The sequence below is a fragment of the Gopherus flavomarginatus genome, chromosome 7 (assembly GCF_025201925.1).
Source record: "Gopherus flavomarginatus isolate rGopFla2 chromosome 7, rGopFla2.mat.asm, whole genome shotgun sequence".
Taxonomy (NCBI): Eukaryota; Metazoa; Chordata; order Testudines; family Testudinidae; genus Gopherus; species Gopherus flavomarginatus.
The window spans coordinates 223,116-245,058 of record NC_066623.1 but is presented as its reverse complement, the minus strand read 5'-3'; the positions used below and the strand labels follow the sequence as shown (position 1 = coordinate 245,058).

The window sequence follows — 21,943 nt, the reverse complement described above, 5'->3', positions numbered from 1 at the left end:
CTGCTGTAACATGAAATATATGGCAGAATAAGGTAAAACACCAGGAGGCATACAATTCTTCCTCAAGGAGTACAGTCACGAATTTAATTAATGCATTTTTTTTTTTGACAAGCACCATCAGCATGGAAGCATGTCCTCTGGAATGGTGGCTGAAGCATGAAGGGCCATAAGAATACTTAGCATTTCTGGCACGTAAATACCTTGCAATGCTGGCTACAAAAGTGCCATGCAAATACCTGTTCTCACTTTCTGGTGACATTGCAAGTAAGAAAAAGGCAGAATTCTCTCATGTAAATGTAAACAAACTTATTTGTCTTAGCGATTGGCTGAAAACCTAGTAGGACTGAAGTATCAGAGGGTAGCCGTGTTAGTCTGGATCTGTAAAAGCAGCAAAGAATCCTGTGGCACCTTATAGACTAACAGACGTTTTGGAGCTTGAGCTTTCGTGGGTGAATACCCACTTCCTCAGATGCATGTAATTACATTACATGCATCTGAGGAAGTGGGTATTCACCCACGAAAGCTCATGCTCCAAAACGTCTGTTAGTCTATAAGGTGCCACAGGATTCTTTGCTGCTTTTAGTAGGACTGAGTGGACTTGTAGGCTCTGAAGTTTTACATTGTTTTGTTTTTGGGTGCAATTATGTGGTTTAAAAAAACAAAAAAAAAAACCCACAACAAACCCCCCGCTACATTTATGAGTTGCACTTTCACGACAGAGATTGCATTACAGTAATAGTATTTTTCAGTTCACCTCATAGAATTTCTTTTATCATTTTTACAGTGCAAATTTGTAATAAATAATATACATTTTGATTTCAATTACAACACAGAATACAATATACATGAAAATGTAGAAAATCATCAAAATATTAAATTTCAATTGGTAATCTATTGTTTAACAGTGCAATTAAAACTGATTAATCGCAATTAATTTTTTTAGTCTTGCTTACTTTTTTTTTTGAGTTAATCGCGTGAGTTAGCTGCAATTAATCGACAGCCCTAGACTGAAGGAATAAAATTTGATCCCCGTTGTAACACTTTTGCTTTCCTTCTTCCAAAGAGGAGGTTATGTTTCTTCCTCTAGAGTGTGAGAGAAACTGAGACCATCTTCAGGGAGTTCCCTCTTCCATCAGAGCAGTTTGTCCTGTGAAAGAACAAATAAGTTGCCAGAAACTGTTAATTCTATATTAAATAAGGAAATGCAAAAATTATTTTCCTTCAGCAACTGACTGAGCCAAGACCCTGAGAAAATGGAAATGAATGTAATCTACTGTTCACATAGGCAGCTCTACTTTGGGATAGAGTAAGACTTTGGGCCCCTGATCATGGATGCATATACTATTTATTGTGATTTCTTAATGGCTGAACTTATTGAATCCACTGCTGACTACCTGTACAACCAAAATTCACTCCTTTGCACCACCCTAACATAGTACAGCCCTCATCTCAACCCATCTTGCCTCCTCTAATGCCCCAGGAAAAAGCTGAGCTGATGATGGGTCCAGATGATGGGTCCAGATGATGATGATGATGATGATGATGATGTCATCATGTAGCGCAAGCAGAGTAGGGGCATTAGGGGATGAGAGCTGAGGAAGCATTGTTCTAAGTCAGCCATAAAAATGAAGGATGATCCCTCACTCTCTGAGATCTTGGGAGACAGGCCAGTCTTCACTTACAGACAGTCCCCCAACCTGAAGCAAATACTCACCAGCAACCATACACCACACAACAAAAACACTAACCCAGGAGCCTATCCTTGCAACAAAGCCCATTGCCAACTCTGTCACATATCTATTCAAGGGACACCATCATAGAACCTAATCACGTCAGCCACACTATCAGAGGCTCGTTCACCTGCACATCTACCATCGTGCCAGCATTGCCCCTCTGCCATGTACATTGGCCAGACCAGACAGTCTCTACGCAAAAGAATAAATGGACACAAATCAGACTTTTAACAATTTTATAACATTCAAAAACCAGTCTGAGAACACTTCAACCTCCCTGATCACTCAATTACAGACCTAAAAGTACCAATACTCCAACAAAAAAATTTCAAAAACAGACTCCAATGAGAAACTGCGGAATTGGAATTAATTTGCCAGCTGGACACCATTAAATTAGGCTTAATAAAGATGGAGTGCATGGGTCATTACACAAAGTAAAACTCTTTCCCCATGCTAATTTTCCCCTACTGTTACTCACACCTTCTTGTCAACTGTTGGAAATGGGCCATCCTGATTATCGCTACAAAAGTTTTTTTTCTCCTGCTGATAATGGCCCACCTTAATTGATTAGTCTCATTATAGCTGGTATGACAACACTCATTTTTTCATGTTCTCTGTGTATATAGATCTTCCTACTGTATTTTCCACTGCATGCATCCAATGAAGTGGGTTTTATGCCCAAATAAATTTGTTAGTTTCTAAGGTGCCACAAGTATTCCTCGTTCTTTTTGCTGATACAGACTAACCCGGCTACCACTCTGAAACCTAAGAAAGAAAGTGTAATGTTCCTTAACTCAAATGGTTCAAAATTTTCTTCACACTTACAAAATCAGCTTTACCTTTTGGTAGAAACCATGAACAGAGAGCCTTCCTGTTTAAAGGAAAAATTTCAAGAAATTGAGTATGTGAAAGAGGGAAGCAATATTTTTGTAATTAAATATATTCTCTGTTTAAGAGTTAAATCCAGTGGGTTTTCTCTCACTTTGTAACTTTTTTTTACATATTTACAACGTCCAGCTGAAAAATTGTTACCTAGATTTAAATAGTTTACCTTTTTTTTTCAAAATTGGAAAAAAGTTATTTGACATACCTACCAACATTTACAAATTGTAATCCTACAGGTTTTAGTTTATATTTACATTAATTCAGATAAATGCTTATGAATTTTGATACATATTAGCAGTTTTACACCCATGCCCACCTTCTGCCTATTGTATGTACTCCCTAGATACAGTTCATTCTTTAGTCACCCATCCATTGGTTCCGTATGGGCACACACCCCCAGACATGCTAATTCTATGGCTTTTCCTTAGAGACACCTCTAGTCTGTGGAGAAATGTCCACCAATTGGCTGCCTTTCCCCTACTTGAAAGGGAGGGGCAGCAAATCGGAGCTGCTACACATGCTGATAGCCAACTTTATCCTTCAACATGTGCAGCAGGTAGAACTCTTGCCTTCCAGCCACCTAAACAAAAGACTGAAGTACTGGTGAAGTACTCATTTTGTTAATACCTAGCTGACTCTCTCAGATCAACTCCTCGCCCTTCTCTGGATTTTCCTGCCTTCACTTTCACTAGCGACAGTGAAATCAGTACTTGGTCCTGCTAGTGAAGGCAGGGGGCTGGACTTGATGACCCTTCAGGGTTCCTTCCAGTTCTGGGAGATAGGTATATCTTCATTATAAGGTTATAAGGTTAAAATACTGCTGCCTCTTGTCCCATTAGAGAAATTGTTGCCTAACCAGTGAGGTCCCAGTCAGTGGGTAAGGTTCCTGGAACACCCTCAGCTCACCCATCCTTGGCCAGTGCCGTCTCCCTCCCCTGTCCCCCACCAAAAAAAATTACAAACTACCCAAACATGAAACAAATGTGTTGCTGTCTGGTGGCTCTCCTCCCCTCCCCTCCCCCACCCCCCGTGGCTCTCCCCCCATGCATTGCCTTTGATATGCTGCCCAGTCCACTCACATACCCCTGCTCCAGTGTGAAGGCTTGTATCCTTCCATCCTGCTGTCTTTAGGGCGTGGCCCCACTGTGCAGCCCCCATCCCAGAAGAGCACCAGGATCTTCAGGGAAAGGGACATGCCACTTCCCCCACCCAGCAGGGCCTGGCTTGGCTGACAGACTGAGCTATGCTAGATCCTATGATTCTATGATCCAGCTCTGCCAGCGCAAGGAGAAGCTCCGTTCCTGTGGTGATATAGGGGTATTGCTGTCCACAGGTCTTCTTCAGTACTCCCAAATAGCTTTTGCTTTGAGACCTACTCTAGTGTAGACTGTCCTGTGCTTCAAGATAGCATGTGGGGCTACACACTGGGCTGTGCAATCCATTATCCAAGTGTTCATTCCTGAAATGTTCCTCCTTTTCTTTGTAGAGAAAGTAGCCTGGAAGCGAGCTGTCCGTGGTGTGAGGGAGATGTGCGATGTCTGTGAGACAACCCTCTTCAATATTCATTGGGTTTGTCGCAAATGTGGTTTTGGAGTCTGTCTAGACTGTTATCGGCTGAGGAAGAACCGTCCACGTAGCGGTGAGTACTGGATTTGTCCACACCCCTTTTAACTGGCTAGTTTCCAGGTGGTAAACTTGTGAGAACTAGCTGGGTTTTTAAGGGTGGGTTAGGGAGTACTGGTGTGACAGGTTGGAGGGGTTTGACAGAGTGGAGGAGGTGCAGAGTGAAGCTTTTTTCTGTTCTGTTCTGCCCTGTACTCCCCTGCTGCCATCCTATCTTCCCTGTTCTTCGAGTGCTTGCTCCTGTTGATTCCAAGTACGTGTGCATGCACTGCGTGCACAGTCGTTGAAAGGTTTTTCCCCCAGTGGTACCTGTCGGGTTGGGTGTGGAGACCCCTGGAATCGAGCCTTTATGGCGGTGTATATAGGTCCTTGCCGACCCACCACCTCTTCAGTTCCTTCGTACTGCCATTGACAGTTGTAAGAGCTGCATGTCTCTCTTGTCTTGGCAAGTATATTTCCTAGTGATCAGACTCTTGATTATCCTGTAAATAGTTCATTAGTTAGTGTTAGTCTTAGTAGTTAGTTAAGTAGAAGTGGAGGGCTTCCCCTCTTGGTCTTTGGCTCAATCCCAAAAGTTTAAGCTGTGGGGTACCTGCCACAAACCCATGCCAACAGGGGACACCATGACTCCTGCCCTAAGTGTCTGGGGGTGGCACATCAGACCAGATCACTGCAAGATCTTCAAAGGGTTCCGCCTGAGAACAAAGAAGGAAAGATACTTCACGCTCAAACAACTCCTTATGAACATAACGTAAGAACGACCGTACTGGGTCAGACCAAAGGTCCATCTAGCCCAGTATCTATCTGTCTACCGACCGTGGCCACTGCCAGGTGCCCCAGAGGGAGTGAACCTAACAGGCAATGATCAAGTGATCTCTCTCCCACCATCCATCTCCATCCTCTGGTGAACAGAGGCTAGGGACACCATTCTTTGCCCTTCCTGGCTAATAGCCATTTAGGGACTTAGCCACCATGAATTTATCCAGTTCCCTTTTAAACATTGTTATAGTCCCAGACTTCACAACCTCCTCAGGTAAGGAGTTCCACAAGCTGACTGTGTGCTGTGTGAAGAACTTCCTTTTATTTGTTTTAAACTTGCTACCTATTACATTTCATTTGGTGACCCCTAGTTCTTGTATTATGGGAATAAGTAAATAACTTTTCCTTATCCACTTTCTCTACATCACTCATGATTTTATATACCTCTATCATATCCCCCCTTAGTCTCCTTTTTTCCAAGCTGAAGAGGCCTAGCCTCTTTAATCTTTCCTCGTATGGGGCCCTCTCCAAACCCCTAATCATTTTGGTTGCCCTTTTCTGAACCTTTTCTAGCGCTAGAATATCTTTTTTGAGGTGAGGAGACCACATCTGTACAGTATTCGAGAGATGAGTGTACCATGGATTTATATAAGAGCAATAATATATTCTCAGTCTTATTCTCTATCCCCTTTTTTGGGGGGCAGCCCTCCATCACCAGCTGGCTCTGGGCCACCAGAGCAGCGCTGCTACAGGCAGGAGGTGGGGATGGTGCTGTGGCAGGAGCCTGTGCAGTGGCTTTTCTGGATCCATGGTCATGCCACCAGGCCCAGGGCACTTTACTTCAGGGACTCCCAGTCTGTAACTTCAGAAGGACACACCCCTTTACCACCTCGGCACTATCCCCCGCCTCAAGGCACCAAGACAGCTTCTTTCCACGGTGCAGAGCCCCGTCCAGGTCCTGGATCCACCACTGGCACCAAGGCCACTGTCCGTGACGAACAGCATGGCACCGAGCAGAACACGTCCAGAGGGACAGGAGGGCCTGGTACCGCCTAGGACTTTGTCATCGTCCTCACTGGATCAGGTGGTGGTGGGGTCTTTGTCCACCGAGCCACCCCATCGTTGATGATAGAGCACACCAAGAACTGTTGCGCAGGGTTGCCCATAACATGGGGCTACAGGCTGAGGAGGTGGTCGAGTCTGAAGACCCCATTGTTAACACATTAACCCCTGAAGGGCCATCCAGAGTGGCAAGAGCACCAGTCCCTGCTTCGATGGGTGACTGAGAAGTGATGGGCATGGAGGTGGAGGAGATGGCTGAACAGGCACTCTCGGTATCTACTTCTGCTGCCCATGATGCATGATGGGGATCTTAAAGGCCAACTGGCAAACTCCATCATCAATATCTCCCACCTCCTAGCCAAAGGGTTCGAGTACTTGTAAACCAACCCGCCTCCAGGCTCACTGGTCCTCTCTGCAGCCAAAGGGAAGGCCAAACAGGGGCACCCTAATTTGACCCCCAAAAATAAAGAGGCCAAGAGACTGGACCTTTTTGGGAGGAAGATTTTTTCCACTGCCAGCCTTCAGTTGCGGGTGGTGACCCACAAGGCTCTTTTGGGCAGATACAATTTGGGACTCCCTCCATAAGTGCAAGGAGTCCCTATCCCAGGACTTGGCCTAGGAGTTTGATACCCTGGTGGAGGAGGGTACTGCAGCAGCGAGGTGCTCCCTCCAAATGACATGGGATGTGTCTGACTTGCTGGCTAGCGTGGTTGCATCAGCAGTGGTCATGAGGTGCAGCTCCTGGCTTCAGACTGCTGGTCTGTTGCAGGAAATGCCGGCCTCAGTTCAAGATCTCTGATTTGATGAGAGAGGTCTCTTTACAGAGCAGACTGATGCAAGGCTGCATGGCCTAAAGAACACTCTGGCCACCCTTCGCTCCCTAGGTCTGCATATACCACAATCTGAGGAAGCAGTTCCGGCCACTGCCAAGGCTTTGGCAGCCTGGACAGGGGTCTGCAAGAAGGGAAAGAGACACAAGCTTTAGTCATCGCCGCCACCCTTCCTCCTCCCACTCCCCCGTACGCCCCAGCCTGGCAAAGCATCTTGGGGGTCAGAAGCACTCATTTTGAAGGTGCGCTCGAGGTGCGTCCCAATCAGCTCCCCAGATCCACCTTGTTCTTTCCTCAGTGTCTTCGTCCCTACCATTCAATCTGGTTGTGGGTTCTTGGACCACTAGGTGCTAGGGGGGCTTGAATCTTGTGCTGTCGCAGCTCATGGGGCCCCCCTTTGAGCCTCTGGCTTCCTGCTCTCCTCTTCTTCTCTCCTGGAAGGTTTCGTTGCTGGTTGCAATAATGTCTGCACACAGGATGTCTGAGATCAGGGCACTCACTTCAGAATCGCCCTGTGTGGTATTCTACAAGGATAGGATGCAGATGCAGTTGCACCAAGCTTTCCTGCCCCAGGTAGTTTCCCAGTTTCGTACCAGCCAGGACATATACTGACCTGTCTTCTTTCCAAAGCCTCGTAAATCCGAAGCGGAATGCAGGTGACATGCCCTGGACGTCAGGAGGGTACCTGCCTTCCACATTGACAGGACAAAGCTGTTTCGCAGGTCTACACAGCTGTTCGTTGCAGTGGCAGACAGGATGAAAGGCTGCCCAGTGTCTGCTCAGAGGATTTCATTCTGGATCACTGCCTGCACCCGCTACTGCCAAGAGCTGGCGAAAGTGCCTCTGCTGGTAGTCGTAACAGCACAGATCATCTAATTTGACCTTCATATATCACAGGCCCCAAACCCCACCCAGGACCTGCACACTAACCCAAAATATCACAGCCTACAGGAGACTAAACTATTATGTGCCACAAGCAGAGAATAGGAGGATCCAAGCTGCACAGTGCCTGAGGCCCCTTCAGAGTCAAGAAATTAATTTAGTTATACCCAGATAATCCTGTCAAGTGACCCACATGCTGCAGAGGAAGGTGAAAACCTCCCAAGGTCACTACCTATCTGACCAGGGGAAAATGCCTTCCTGACCCCACATATAGCAAACAATTAGATCCTGAACATGTGACTGAGAGAATGTTTGGTGCCATGTCAAAAGTCCCATCTCCTGAGGCTATCTCTGTGCTTCAGAGGAAGAAGACAAAAAAACCCAACAGACGCATTTGTATGTGGGGAGGGAAACCCTTCCTGACCCCTGCAGGTGACTGGCTGCTGCCTGAGATTTAGGGACATAAGTGGAAAGGGACCTCAAGGACTTCCAAGCCGCTGCCGCCTCCTCCTTGCCCCCTCCAATCACAAGGACCGCCATCATATAATACCATTTATAAATTTGTCCAGCTCACTCTTAAAACTAAGTAAGTTGTCCCCCCCTCCCCACCCCACCACTTCTATTGAGAGGCTGTTCCAGAACCTCACTCTTCTGATGTTTAGAAACCTTCTTTTAAGTTCCAGGCTGAATTTTTTCATGGACAGTTTATACTCCTTTGTTCTTGTGCCAACATTGTTCTTGAACTTAAATAACTCTTCACCCTCCCTGGTGTTTATCCCCGTCCCACTCCCAGTGTATTTATAGAGAACAATTGTATCCCTCCCCCTCGCCTCTCTTTTTGTTAGGCTGAACAAGCCAACCTCTTCCTGTCTCCTCATAGGCAATAAGATGGTCAGAGGAATGGAGGCCTACTGGCTCTTCTCTAAAACAGGAGGGCATTGAAATTTAAAGGCAGCAAGTTTAAAATGGGTACAAGGGAATATGTTTTTATATAACACAAAATTAGCCTGTGAAACTGATTGCCACAAGTCCATGAGGCCAAGAGTTTTGCACAGGGGAGGGCAAACTATGGCCCACAGGCCGGATGCAGCCTGTCAGGGGTTTCAGTCTGGCCTGCGGGATTGCCATCCCCCTGGCACCATGGGTCTAAGGCAGGATCCTTGCCTGCCCTGGCCCTGCGCTGCTCCCAGAAGCAGGCAGCACCACTTCCTGGCAGCCCACGGGGGCAGGGGTGCAAAGGGCTTGGGTGTGCTGCCCTCGCCTGCAGACACCGCCCCACACAGCTCCCATTGGCTGGGAATGGGGAACCGTGGCCAATGGGAGCTTCAGGGTGGTACCTACAGGTGAGGGAAGTGCACAACAGAGCCGCTTGCCCCACACCACCCTCAGGAGACACTGCCAGACATGCTCGTCGCTTACGGGAGCAGCGCGGGGCCAGGGCAAGCAGGGCACCTGCCTTAGCCCCGCTGCGTGCCACTGCCATCCTGAGCTGCTCAAGGTAAGTGGGGCCGGGCCAGAGCCTGCACCTGAACCCCTCCTGCCCCCCAACCCTGTTGCCCTTAGCTCTCTGCTGCGCACCCCTCCTGCACTCCTGAGCCCCTTCTTACATACTGCACCCCCTCTCACACTCCATCCCGCACCTCACCCCCCTGCCCCAGTCCTACATTCATGGCCCTGCATACAATTTCCCAACCTAGATGTGACTGTCAGGCCAAAAAGTTTGCCCACCCCCTGGTTTAACAGTTTAAAATAAATAAAAATCAAGAGTTTTGGAAGCAATATAAACCCTGAAGCTTTAGAATATAAATAAACCTGTAACAGTGAGGGGGTTAGCCGGAAACTGCCTATGGGCAGATTATTCTATAGCTGTCTTCTATAGGGTTTTTTTCACCTTTTCCTGAAGAATTGGAACTGACCATCTTTGGAGAGAGGATATTGGACTAGATGGACCACTGATTCAATCCAGTATAGCAATTTCTGATTCTAGTAATTAGTTTTGCATTGTGGCAGAGGTTGTTTTTGGTTTTGTTTTTGTTTTTGTTTTTTTTCCCCTGAAGTCAAAGGACGGCGACATCCTATTTTATTCCTGGGCATGTAGGAAGTGCCCGTTCTCTTAGTGTGAAGAGAGTAAAATATGAATTATTTCAGTGCTCACCAGGGGCAGACAACCAGATTTTGTGTGTGGGTGCTCCAAGGTATGATTTGCTTAGTGTAACCTTCATTGAATAAGCATTCTTCTCACACTTAATAAAAAAGCTTAAATAATTACAATTATTTGGGGTGTGTATATATATTTATAAATCATTCGCGTTGGAGTAGTGTCTAAAAGCTTCAGTTAGGAACAGGTCTCTGTTGTGGTAGGTGCTATACAAACAGACTAGATATGTAATCCCTGTCCAAAAGATCTTGGAATTACGTTTAAGATACGATGCCATGAGTGGAGTATGAAATGGGAGATAGAGGAGTGAACATAAGAACGGCCGGACCAGGTCAGACCAAAGGTCTATCTAGCCCAGTATCTGTCTACCAACAGTGGCCAATCCCAGGTGCCCCAGAGGGAGTGAACCTAACAGGCAATGATCAAGTGATCTCTCTCCTGTCATCCATCTCTATCCTCTGATGAACAGAGGCTAGGGACACCATTCTTTACCCATCCTGGCTAATAGCCATTTATGGACTTAGCCACCATGAATTTATCCAGTTCCCTCTTAAACATTGTTGTAGTCCCAGACTTCACAACCTCCTCAGGTAAGGAGTTCCACAAGTTGACTGTGCGCTCCGTGAAGAAGAACTTCCTTTTATTTGTTTTAAACCTGCTGCCTATTAATTTCATTTGGTGACCCCTAGTTCTTATATTGGCATAACTATAAATTCATGCTGTTAAATAGGCTGATATGGTGGGCACAACTTGATGGTTCAAAATTAGGCTTTTAAAATAAACTTCTTGTCTCTCAGACTGCCTTTCAACCCAGTCATCGTTAATTGGCTGGCATCTGGTAGGTATCATGGCAGATGTAGATTTTGAGAGATTTGAAGGTGCAAGGATAGCTGCTTTGCAAATCAATTCAAAAAAGGCATTCTGTGCAAGGCACAGCAGGGAGCAAGTAGACAAATGGATGGGCAAGGCTGTCAACCATTGACTGGAGGAATGGGAATGTGACAAATTAAGCAGCAAGGGATAGAATATGAAGAGCTTTAAAGATTAGAATAAGAAGCTGGAATCTATCTAATGGGGGGTGCTGTGATCAAAGCAACATGATTTAGCAGCTTTGTTTTTGTATGAATTGGAGTGGGCAGAGTGGGAACCAAGAAGTTGATGTGGGTTCTGTATTGATTGACTTTTACTGCAGATCCCTGAGTTACCATTTCACAAAACTTTGTGCTCACCAAAACTGGGAGGTGGTTAATCCATTGTTCTTTGCAGCTCTGAGATTAAACTGAAGCAACAAATAGTCACATGGAGCTTGTCTTCACTGCATTGTTAGCTCAAGGGATAACTTAGCTTTTCCACTAACCAGACTGCTGTCCACGTGCAGAAATACCTAGCTTAAATAGTGCTTTGAACTCAAATCAACTGGTTCCTGTACTGCAGAGGAAGCAAATTACAGCTAGTAATGCAGTGGGGATTCAGCAGTTTGAGTTACAACAGTTCATCAGCTGCTAATCAAATCACTGTCTGTAATTTGAGTGTTTTGTAGTGTGGTTGCTCAATCAGGATATGCAAGCTAGGCTAGCTGGAGTGGAGTAACAAGTATATTGAAGTCTTGTGTTACAGCAGCACAGCTACAGCGCTGTGGCAATGCCCTTGTAGTGCTGTAGTGCAGATGCTTTCTATAGTTATGGAAGGGGTTTTTCTATCTCTGTGGTAGCTAGGTTGATGGAAGCACTCTTTTGTCCACTTAGGTGCGCCTACACCATGGATTAGGTTAGCATAACTATGCCAAATGCACCCTCTGAGCAGTGTAGTTATGTCTACCTAAATTTTAAGTGTAGATCAGGCCTAACTTGAGTTAACTGTTGCAGTGAAGAAATACATACAGAAACAGCTTGCTGCTCTGTAAAGCTTCAGTGACTTTTGCAGGGTAGTAAATGACCTGGTTCTGTCCATTTCAGAAACAGAGGAGATTGGTGATGAGGAAGTTTTCTCATGGTTGAAGTGTGCAAAGGGGCAGTCCCATGAACCGGAGAATCTTATGCCAACACAGATCATCCCTGGAACAGGTAATACTTGAACTGCTTCCTTCTGGTTTCCAGATATCTTCTTCCTTATTTTGGGAGGCAGGAGAGGAGGCAGTGTGATAGTTTTGTTTTCTAGTTGTCTCCTTATCTGAGAGGGATCAGGGAGGCGGTAATATAGGGGGGGAGACATTCTCTTGGAGAAAGGTGGGGAGAAAAAGATGAAAATAGTGCAGATAAGAATGAGTTGCTAATACAAGGTGATAAAACATTTCCAATATGCTGCTCCTAAGATTTGCAGACATGAAGCACATGACTCTTGTTTTAATTTTCAGAAGTCTCTTTTCAAAAAATATGAACCAAATGCAGTTTAATTTGTGAGGACGGCACTAGTGCTCTTGTCCTCTGAAGGAAAATAAAAGTATTCAGTGTTATAATGACGTCTCTGGGTTTTGAAAGCCAGTGCTATGTGTGCATAGTTGTGCAGCACTATCAGATTAACACATGTATCTTGGTCATGAAACCTTAACATTTAGGATTCTTGTTGTGACTAGACTAGGAGGAAAAACTGGTCCTGAAGTTCAGTCAAGGCCTCACTTCATAGTTTTTATGGGCATATATATTAAAACTTGTAACTTTCTTCCTAGCTCTCTACAATATAGGAGACATGGTACATGCAGCCAGAGGCAAATGGGGAATTAAAGCCAACTGTCCATGTATTAACCGACAAAACAAATCTGTGTTAAGACCTGCTGTCACAAATGGGATGTCACAGGTATGTGAGCTGGGAATCCCTGGATAGAATTCCTGTGCTTCACCTTTGTGGACTCTGGATATTGCATTCATAGATTTTAAGGCCAAAAGGGGCCATTAGATCATTTAGTCTGACCTCTGTATAACATGGGGCTTAGAATCTCAGTGGCTTCTGCTGGATGTCTTGACTCAGTCAGGATTATCGCAGAGCATCGCAACTGCTGGCACCCAGACACTTGTTGAGGTGAGGAGCATGTCGTGCCCAATCTTTGCTAGCTGGATGTCTGTGCTAGGCTTGTTTTTTCTTCTTTAGAAGTTATGGTAAAAGGCTTTTGGTATCTCTGCCAAAACCTTGAAGGAAAAGTACAATGGGGAATATTCCATAATGCATTTCCTTTATTTCTCATGGCTTTCTGAAATATTATGCTGATTTGACATATGCCTAGATTTTGCTGTCTCTGGTAAAATTAGCAGGATGATGATGGGGGACTTCAAACATCCACATATAAGCAGTAAAATAGCACAGCAGGACAAAGTTTTGAGAAACAGTTCTTAACACTTGAAATGATTGACTGCTTCTTGGAATAGACAGTTCTAGAATACACAAGAGAAGACACTATTCTCTACTTAATCCTAAGTAACACAAATGAGTTAATTCAAGAAGGGGTAGTAGCTTGAGCCCCAAAGTGATAGTGACCACATTATAATTATGTAGTTTCAGCATCCTAGGGGGAGAAAGGGTATCAATAAACGACACTAAATTTTAAGAAGGGAGACTTCAATAAAATGAGAAGGTTAATCAAAAAGACTGTTTACTTCCTTTACTTTAGAGGTGGCATAGATGCTACTTAAAAAACAGTAAGTGTCAAAAGGCATGTGTACTGATGAACAAAAAGGAAATGAAGAAGCCAAGGGATAAACCATTATGGCTAAATGGTACATTAAGAGGCGCTATTTGAGCCAAACAAATCCTTCCACATTTGAATATCTGACCCTAGTGAAATCATTAAACATGAGTATAAATTACACCAGGGAAATGTGAGAGGCGTATTAGAAGTGCCAGAAAGTACGAGGATATTGCTGAGAAGCTAAATGATTTCTTTGCATCAATCTTCTCTGCAGTGCCTATTAGAGATATGTACTTCAAACCTGCTCTTTTCTGGCAATAAAGGTGAGGTACTATCAGAGACTGAGGTGTCAGAAGAAAAGGTGCTGGAACAAACGGATGATTTAAAATAAGTCACCAGGCCACCTAGCAAAAATATGTAATCTCTCATTAAAAACAGCTACAGTCCTAGAGGATTTGAGGGTGGCAAATATGTTGTACCTATATTTAAGAAAAATGTCTGAGAGCACCCTGGGGAATTGCAGACTAGTAAGTGTTATATCTGTACTTCGCAAATTGATTGAAACCAATAATTAAGAATAGAATTATAATGTTTTATTGGTTATGATTAAAGCTATGTTTTAGTCATGGGTATTTTTAGTAAACATCATGGACAGGCCACAGGCAGTAAACAAAAATTCAAAGCTCATTACCTGTCCATGACTTGCACTATATACCCCTGAGTAAATCTTAGGGGGTCGCCTGGGGGTGCTATGGGTGCTTGGAGGGAGCAGGGCGGCAGTGCACAGCCCAGGACCTCCGCTGGTGCAGGGGGGTGAATGGGGATAGTTGACAGGGCTGGCAGGCTTCCTACCTGGCTCCGCATCTCCCCGGAAGCGGCAACATCCCCATCCCTCAGCTCCTAGGTGGAGGCGTGGCTAGGCACTTCTGCGTGCTGCCTTCACACCAAGCACTGGGTCCGCAGCTCCCATTGGCCGGGAACCACGGCCAATGAGAGCTTGCCTGCATGCAGAGGCAGCATGCAGAGCTGCCTGGCTACACCTCCGCCTAGGAGCTGAGGAATATTGCTGTTTCCGGGGAGCCCCCCAAGGTAAGCGCTGTCCAGAGTCCTCACCCCATCCCATGCCTCTGTCCTCTCCTACACTCAAACTAATGCTGCTGTTGGGGGAGGGGAGCGTGGTGGCTCGAGACTGCCCCAGCATTGGCCTGTGCGACTGGCCCAAAGGCTACCTGAGCTACATGGGCAGCTCCCGGGCCAGGTGCACTGGCTGCTGCGGAAGTCATAGAGGTCACCGAAAGTCATGGAATCCTTGACCTATGTGACAAACTTGCAGACTTAGTCATGATATATAATAGTCTAATTGGCACAGTTTCTGTAAAGAAAAACTGTCTCTCTAATCGGTTAGAATTCTGAGTGTTTCAGTACAGTCATGGATAAAGGAGAAGCGGTTGATTGTGACTATTTAGACTTTTAAAAGACCTTTGATAAAGACCCACTCAAGAGACAGCCAAGGAAAATAATCATTACTGAGAAATAAGCTACAGTACTGTCATAAGTCAGAGTGGAATTAAATAGTTAATTTTCATCCTGGCAAAAGATTAACATCAGGGTGCCACAAGGTTCTGTCATAAGTCCAGTGTTTAATACGTTTTATTAAACTGGAAAGGGAAGTGAGTAGTGAGAGAGCAAAAGTTTCTTGTAATAGTTAGTTATTTAAATAAGTCTGAGAAGATTGTTAGGAAGTTGAGAGACCTAACCACTCTAGGTGAATAGGCAGCATGATGACAAATGAAGCTCAATGTCTGCAAGATGCAGGGAAAAAATTAAACTGCAGTGGACCTTACAAGGTTCTAAAACTAAATAACTGTGGAGAGGGACCTGGGTATCATTGTAGAGCAGGGATCTCAAACTCAAATGACCATGAGGGCCACATGAGGACTAGTACATTGGCCTGAGGGCTGCATTACTGATACCTCCCCCCTGCGGCCTTCAGCTCTGCCCCCACTTCACCCCTTCCATGAGGCCCCATCCCTGCCCCATCTTTTCCCACCCCTCCTTGCCCTATTCCAACCCCTTCCCCGAAATCCCCACCCCAATTCCGTCCCCTCCCTGCCCCAGGGGGGTGCAGGAGGAGTGTGGGGTGCAGCAGGGGGGTCAGGGTGCAGGGTACAGCAGGGGGTTGGGGTGTGGAAGGGGGCTCAGGGTAGTGGTTTGGGGTGCAGGAGGGGTGTGGCAGGGGGTCGAGGTGCAGGGTGTGGCAAGGGGCTCAGGGCAGGGGGTTCGACTGCAGGAGGGGCTCGGGGCGGGCTCTGGCCCGACGTGCACTGGCGGCAGTGCAGGCTCCCTGCCTGCCTGTTTGCCCCGCCCTCGTGCTGCTCTGGGAAGTGGTCGGAACTTGGGGGGAGCAAGGGCACAGGGACATGTGTTGCTGTTGCTTCAGGCACCGCCCCCAGCAGCTCCCATTGGCCAGGAACGAGGAACCGCGGCCAATGAGAGCTGCTGGGAGCGGTGCCTGAAGCATCATCAACACGCGCCCCTGCGCGCCTCTTCCCCCACATTCTTTCCGCTTTCCGGAGCAGCGTGGGGGCAAAGCCGCTCTAGGTAAACGCTGGGAGATGGCAAGGGGCCGTGAGGAGGTTGCGGGCCACAGAAAATAACTTTTGCAGGCCGCATGTTTGAGACCCCTGTTGTAGAGCTCAGTGAAGAGGCAGTGGGGTCTCATGGATAGAGCACTGGACTGGGACTCAGGAGTCCTGGGTTCTATTCCTGACTTGGCCACTGGGGGGATAACGATGCTTACCTTTGTAAAGTGATTTGAGATCTACTGATGAAAAATACTACATAAGAGACAGACATTTATTATTTCCTATTCACTTAATGAAAACCCCCACTCAGTGTGCAGCAGAAGGAATGGAATGAGATTGAGAATAGTATAGAAAATCCTATAATGCCTTTGTTTAAATCAGTGGATGCTGGATTAGATGAAGTGTGGATATGATTAGTCTGGCATTTCTTATGTGCCTATGTTTTATTGCCAGTATGAAATATTTATTCAGATTTCTAAAATGGGACTATGGGCACCTATCCCGAGATGCCTGTTCCATAAAATAAAAACACGAAGTAATGCAGAAAGACTGCTCATAAATATATCCTCATGTGTTATGTAGCAACTAAAGACCAGTTAAGTATCAGACCCCCATTGTCCTTGGCATATGATAAACTGTGAGCTCTTTACAGCAAGGACTGTTTAAACATGTGACAAGAGCTAATGAGTGGATAAGGGGGAAAAAAGGGGAGGTGGTTTCAATGTTACTTTGCCCTTCTCAACTCCCCACAATCTCCATATTTATTGGGATTGTGGCTCCATTGTGCTAGGTGATAGAGATGGATGCATGCAGGCCTGCCCCAGATTAACAGTATAAAATAGCATACTGAGAGCTGGAGCAGTGGACACAAAAAAAAAAAAAAATTGTACATTACATTATATTCACTTCCAAAAATGCATTCATAAAAGTACAGATCTGATTGGTCACTGAACATTCAAATCATGAAGGTCTTCAAGCCATTTCAAGGATCTTCATGGCTTTGGAGTTAGAAAATCAATAATCTCCACATTCTTTTAAGATAAAACATATTAAGCCTTCTACCAGCCTCACAGCCCACCCTTGTGATAGATTATCACTATGTCATATTGTTGTTGTCTGGTTTATTTTTTCCCCCGGTCCATCAAAAATGTAATTCCCTTCCCAAAGTCAGCATTTGACTGCAGCATGTGATATCTTTTTTTGTTTTTAGCTTCCCAGTATAAATCCCGGTGCATCAGCCTCTGGAAGTGAGGGCACCTTCTCCAGTGGGGCAGGGGCAGTAGGGTTGGGGCAGCTAGAAATGGACGCTGATCCTAAACCTGAGGCCACAGATGGAAGAACTGAGGAGTCTGCGAAAACAGAGACCTCGCCAATGAGCAACCCCATTGAAACAAAATCTGGCAGGCCACTGTGTCCAGAAACATCCCCCTCATCAGCCTTGCACTGGCTTGCAGATTTAGCAACACAAAAAGCAAAAGAAGAAACAAAAGGTGAGGAACAGATCTCCCCCTTAATGTTTGGGAGCAAAGGAGTGCTGCTTGGTTACCATCCTGGGAGGGAGTCCCTAGTGCTTAGGGAAGACCAGGGTTGTTCCTCTGCATTTGCCTCTTTGGATCTTTTTTCTTTAAATAGGGGTTAACCATGTAGAAACCTCCTGAAAGAGATTGTGAAGTAACATACATGCAGGAGCTGGAGGGATGTGGGAGTAGGGAGGGAGGCTGGAGGGCTGGGCATATTTATCCAGTACCCATTCTGTTATATATGCTCTCTTTTCTGTGAGAGTATGTAGAAATGATCTCCTGATGTAAAGTCTGATTAACATTCACTTCAGATAAGAATTAGCACCAGTTTCCATAAAGTAACTAAAATTAATTTTAGTGTTTGGCTTGCAATATAAAGAGTGCATTTCCTAAGCACCTAGAGGCTGAAGGTGTGCTTAAGGAATGGATGTTCCAGCTGAAGATTTAAAAAAAAAAAAAACAGACACACAACTAAACATCAGGAAAGAAAAGTTTCATTGCAGAAATATGTCTTACAGGATATAACTGTCGAGTGCGACCTATTCACAAAGGCAGCATTACGTTCAAGACAGGGTAGGCTAGCTCTTCTATACTGTACATAGCTAGAAGTACAGGAATTATAGCACACAATTTTATATTTTGTTCATGGTTATCAGTGATAGACTTTTTTTAACAATCTCAGAAAATCTCTTCTGTTTTCGCTTTTCAATTTCATGTTCACAAATGTTTCCTTAGTTCTATAGGCCTAATCAACAGTAGTGTTCTCTACTGCATTTAAAATCCTGCAAAAGGGTTCTGTGTTTGTTCTGAAGAATCCAGAACTAATTTGGAAGGGTCTACTGGACCCTTCAAATTCTTAACCTACCATGATGTATTAAGGCTGTTGGTGAGGCATAGCTGGAACCGGATGCTTAAGTTTACAAAAGATGCCTCAGTGCCTCATCTAGTATTGTCGAATATCGTTCTTGAGCCTTAACATCCAGGTAAACTGAACTGTGGTTTGTCACAGGATTATAGCCGTGTTATACTGGAGGATAATACTTGGACAGTCATCTTCAGAGGACTTTCCCTTTTGTGGATCTTTAATGATGTTTGTCTCACCCAGTTGTGATTTATCTTCCTTACAGAAGCTGGATCCCTGAGATCAGTGCTCAATAAAGAATCCCATTCACCCTTTGGATTGGATTCCTTCAACTCCAGTACAAAGGTTTCTCCATTAACCCCCAAACTGTTTAATAGTCTCTTATTGGGCCCAGTTGCATCTAGTAACAAAGCTGAAGGCTCCAGTCTCAGAGACCTACTACACTCTGGGCCAGGAAAGCTGCCCCAGGTCCCACTAGATACAGGAATTCCTTTTCCTCCAGTCTTTTCTGCAGCTTCCACGGTGAGTAATGTTGTCTTTCCTGCCTTTTTTCCTGCAAAGGGGACTGTTCTAAGGGGAATTCCTAAGGGTCTATCAGTTTTATCTATATTTGAACAGAATTATTTTGCAATATGTGGTAGAAACAAAAGCATTATTTTTCAAAAGAGCTGTAAGATTTAACACAGTTGTTAGTTTTATGGGGCTTCATCTGGTGCAGTCATGGAGAAATTCAGCGAGGGAGGAAGCAGTTAGTTAGGTACTGCTTCCCCATAAAAACTTGGTTTAGAAGCAGTCTTTTCTCAGAGGTCCTGCTTTATTTAAGTCCATTTTATCTCTGGTGTTGGTTGTGGGGATCAAGCTATGGGGCGAACTTCTAGAGGTGATTAGGTAAATCTAGAGTCTGAGTGTCATGAGAAACAATGCAAAACTTTCCTCTTTAAAACACCTTTCTTTCCAAAGAACGACACACCACATTGACGCACACCCTTCTACTAAAAAAACCAACTCCAACAAACCTCTGCCCCCAAAAAATTAATGAAGAAAACCTAAACAATCAAAACCAAAAATGCTACTCCAACTGGACTTTTTACTCCAAAAAGAAAAGCCAGAGGTTCCATGAAATCCACTAGGGACTTAGCTGTTGCTGTGTTTTTGTTTGTTTTTTTTGTTTGTTTGTTTTTAATGTGGACAGTACTCAAATTATGCTGATAGCTGGTGGCAGACAGATAATGCAAATGAAGAACAAGGATATAGTGCCTGTCTAATATTTATAGTAGGATACTTGAACTTTGCATCAGTTAGGGAAGATGGGATCTTAACAACTTAAGTTGTTTGCCATTGGTGGAGAGAAGAATGGAATGTGTTAAAAGGGAGATGCGTTCATTGCCACAGAAAACCAAGGCCAATAGTTGTGAATAGATTTCTAAAAGGCTCTGAAAATATTGACACTAAGAATATATGTAGTTTTGCAGACTAAGATGATGCAGGTGATCATTACATGCTTCAAAGCAAAGGGATTGCTTCATGGGTCAGGAAGGAATGTCCTATACTCACCCCATTTTCCTTAACCACATACTCTCCCTAGCAACACTGTGACGAGGTGCATTATGGTTTCTGCCTATTCCTCAGAGAATTGGCAGTTTTCATTGCTGCTCTTGAAATGCACAGATAGGGCACACTTAAGATTAAGTGCCGTATCCATATGATTAAAACAGTGGTTCTCAACCTTTTCCATACAGGTACTGAACCAGGCCCCCCTGACAGTTAGCAATGAGGGGTACAAAATTCTGCTCTTGAAGAGAAGCATTCAGAGCAAGCCAGTGCTGGTCAGTGAAATATTCACAAAAGTAGAGCCAAATGCATCAAGAAAAATCTATTGTTGCTTCTCTGAGCTCAAACAGTCAATTAAAAAATTTGCTACATGAAAGCCAGTGAAGTTCAATATGGAGTGGGAATGGCCAATGTCAAGTACCCATTTATTTATGGAAGGTATCAAAGAGGCCTGTACTAGGCTTTCCTTTATTAAAATTCACAATTTTTACAGCCTCTTTCAGTTTCACTTGCATCTGCCTTGCCTCAAAAACTTTCCAGTGAATTGAACAGCGAGTCCAAATGGCTTGGAGTGCAATCAGCAAAGTTCTAGTAACAAGGTTACAGTTTTTTGTTGTAGTTTGAGCACCATTAATGCAAATACACACAAGCCCTAACTGTAGAGGACAGTCCATGGCATTCCTAACCTTGTACTGATTTGTTCACTGGTTCTTCTGCTAACGGAATTTCCTTGACAGAAAGAAACTTGCATAAGGAGAACATCTCTTTGATGTAACAGAGTTTTCGTTATGTAAGTTATGTAAAACTAAACTTGTCCTTTGGGGTTTTATCTTCTAGGGGGCCAAGAGCAAAGCCAGTCTGCCTAACTTCCTGGATCATATAATTGCTTCTGTGGTGGAGAATAAGAAGACATCTGATGCTGCAAAACGAGCAAGTAACTTGGCTGATACGCAGAGAGAGGTGAAGGAAATGGTAATGGGATTAAATGTGCTGGATCCACACACCTCTCATTCCTGGCTCTGTGATGGAAGGCTCTTGTGTCTTCATGACCCCAGCAACAAAAACAACTGGAAGATCTTCAGGGAGTGTTGGAAACAGGGCCAGGTAAGAGAAAATAAATAGGCAGGTTTTCTCATTGGACACCCTGGTGCAGGTGTTTTGAAAGTAGTATTGCGTTTATAGCCTATGGGCTACTTTAAGCTCCTTTACTCCTGCTCTTGAAGGTCAATGACTGAGCAATTTTGTGTGAAGTATGAGGGAGGGTATAGAATAGAGTTGAATTTTGTGTCATTCATATGACTGTTTGAGAGGAATGTTTCTTAACATATAGCAACAGATGCCATTAGGTTACAAGTGTAGATTTATCTAGTTACATATACATTGCTTCCTCAGATCCATTTGGGATGGGGAGGATGTGGAATCAGACTAACCTCCAAGGACGGCTGCACATTGTCTGAAACTGAAATTTGATTTGCTGACTTTGCCTCTTAATAGTTTTTTTTTTTTTTTGCTTGATGTGCAAGGATTGGATTTATATGTAAAAGGAAGCTGATTTCAGGTGCTGCTTCTATGTGGTGGTGGTCAAGAATATCCCAGCTCTTGAGAATGAGAGATCTGGCTGAATGTGCAATAAATTTGGCAAATCATGGAATGAGCACTTACCTTTCTTTCCCCAGCCTGTGCTGGTCTCTGGAGTCCATAAGAAGCTGAAGTCAGAGCTCTGGAAACCAGAGGCCTTCAGCCTAGAATTTGGAGACCAGGATGTTGATCTGGTGAACTGCAGGAACTGTGCCATAATTTCAGATGTGAAAGTGCGTGACTTCTGGGATGGCTTTGAAATCATCTCCAGTAAGTGCAGGCTGATGGTAGTGTAG

At 44.7% G+C, this 21,943-nt stretch overlaps 1 protein-coding gene across 4 annotated transcripts in view; it reads left to right on the top strand.

Moving 5' to 3' along the window:
- KDM3B (lysine demethylase 3B) overlaps window positions 1-21,943 on the top strand; it is a 119,830-nt gene that overhangs the window by 74,986 nt on the left and 22,901 nt on the right. For 3 of the 4 annotated variants that reach the window (XM_050962330.1, XM_050962332.1, XM_050962333.1), the window contains exons 11-17: window positions 4,105-4,257; window positions 11,888-11,995; window positions 12,598-12,725; window positions 17,347-17,626; window positions 18,784-19,040; window positions 20,907-21,173; window positions 21,746-21,917. In XM_050962330.1, coding sequence (XP_050818287.1) covers window positions 4,105-4,257; window positions 11,888-11,995; window positions 12,598-12,725; window positions 17,347-17,626; window positions 18,784-19,040; window positions 20,907-21,173; window positions 21,746-21,917 — 1,365 coding nt within the window. The remainder of the gene's footprint in view (window positions 1-4,104; window positions 4,258-11,887; window positions 11,996-12,597; window positions 12,726-17,346; window positions 17,627-18,783; window positions 19,041-20,906; window positions 21,174-21,745; window positions 21,918-21,943) is intronic. The other variant, XM_050962331.1, reaches the window with a different exon arrangement.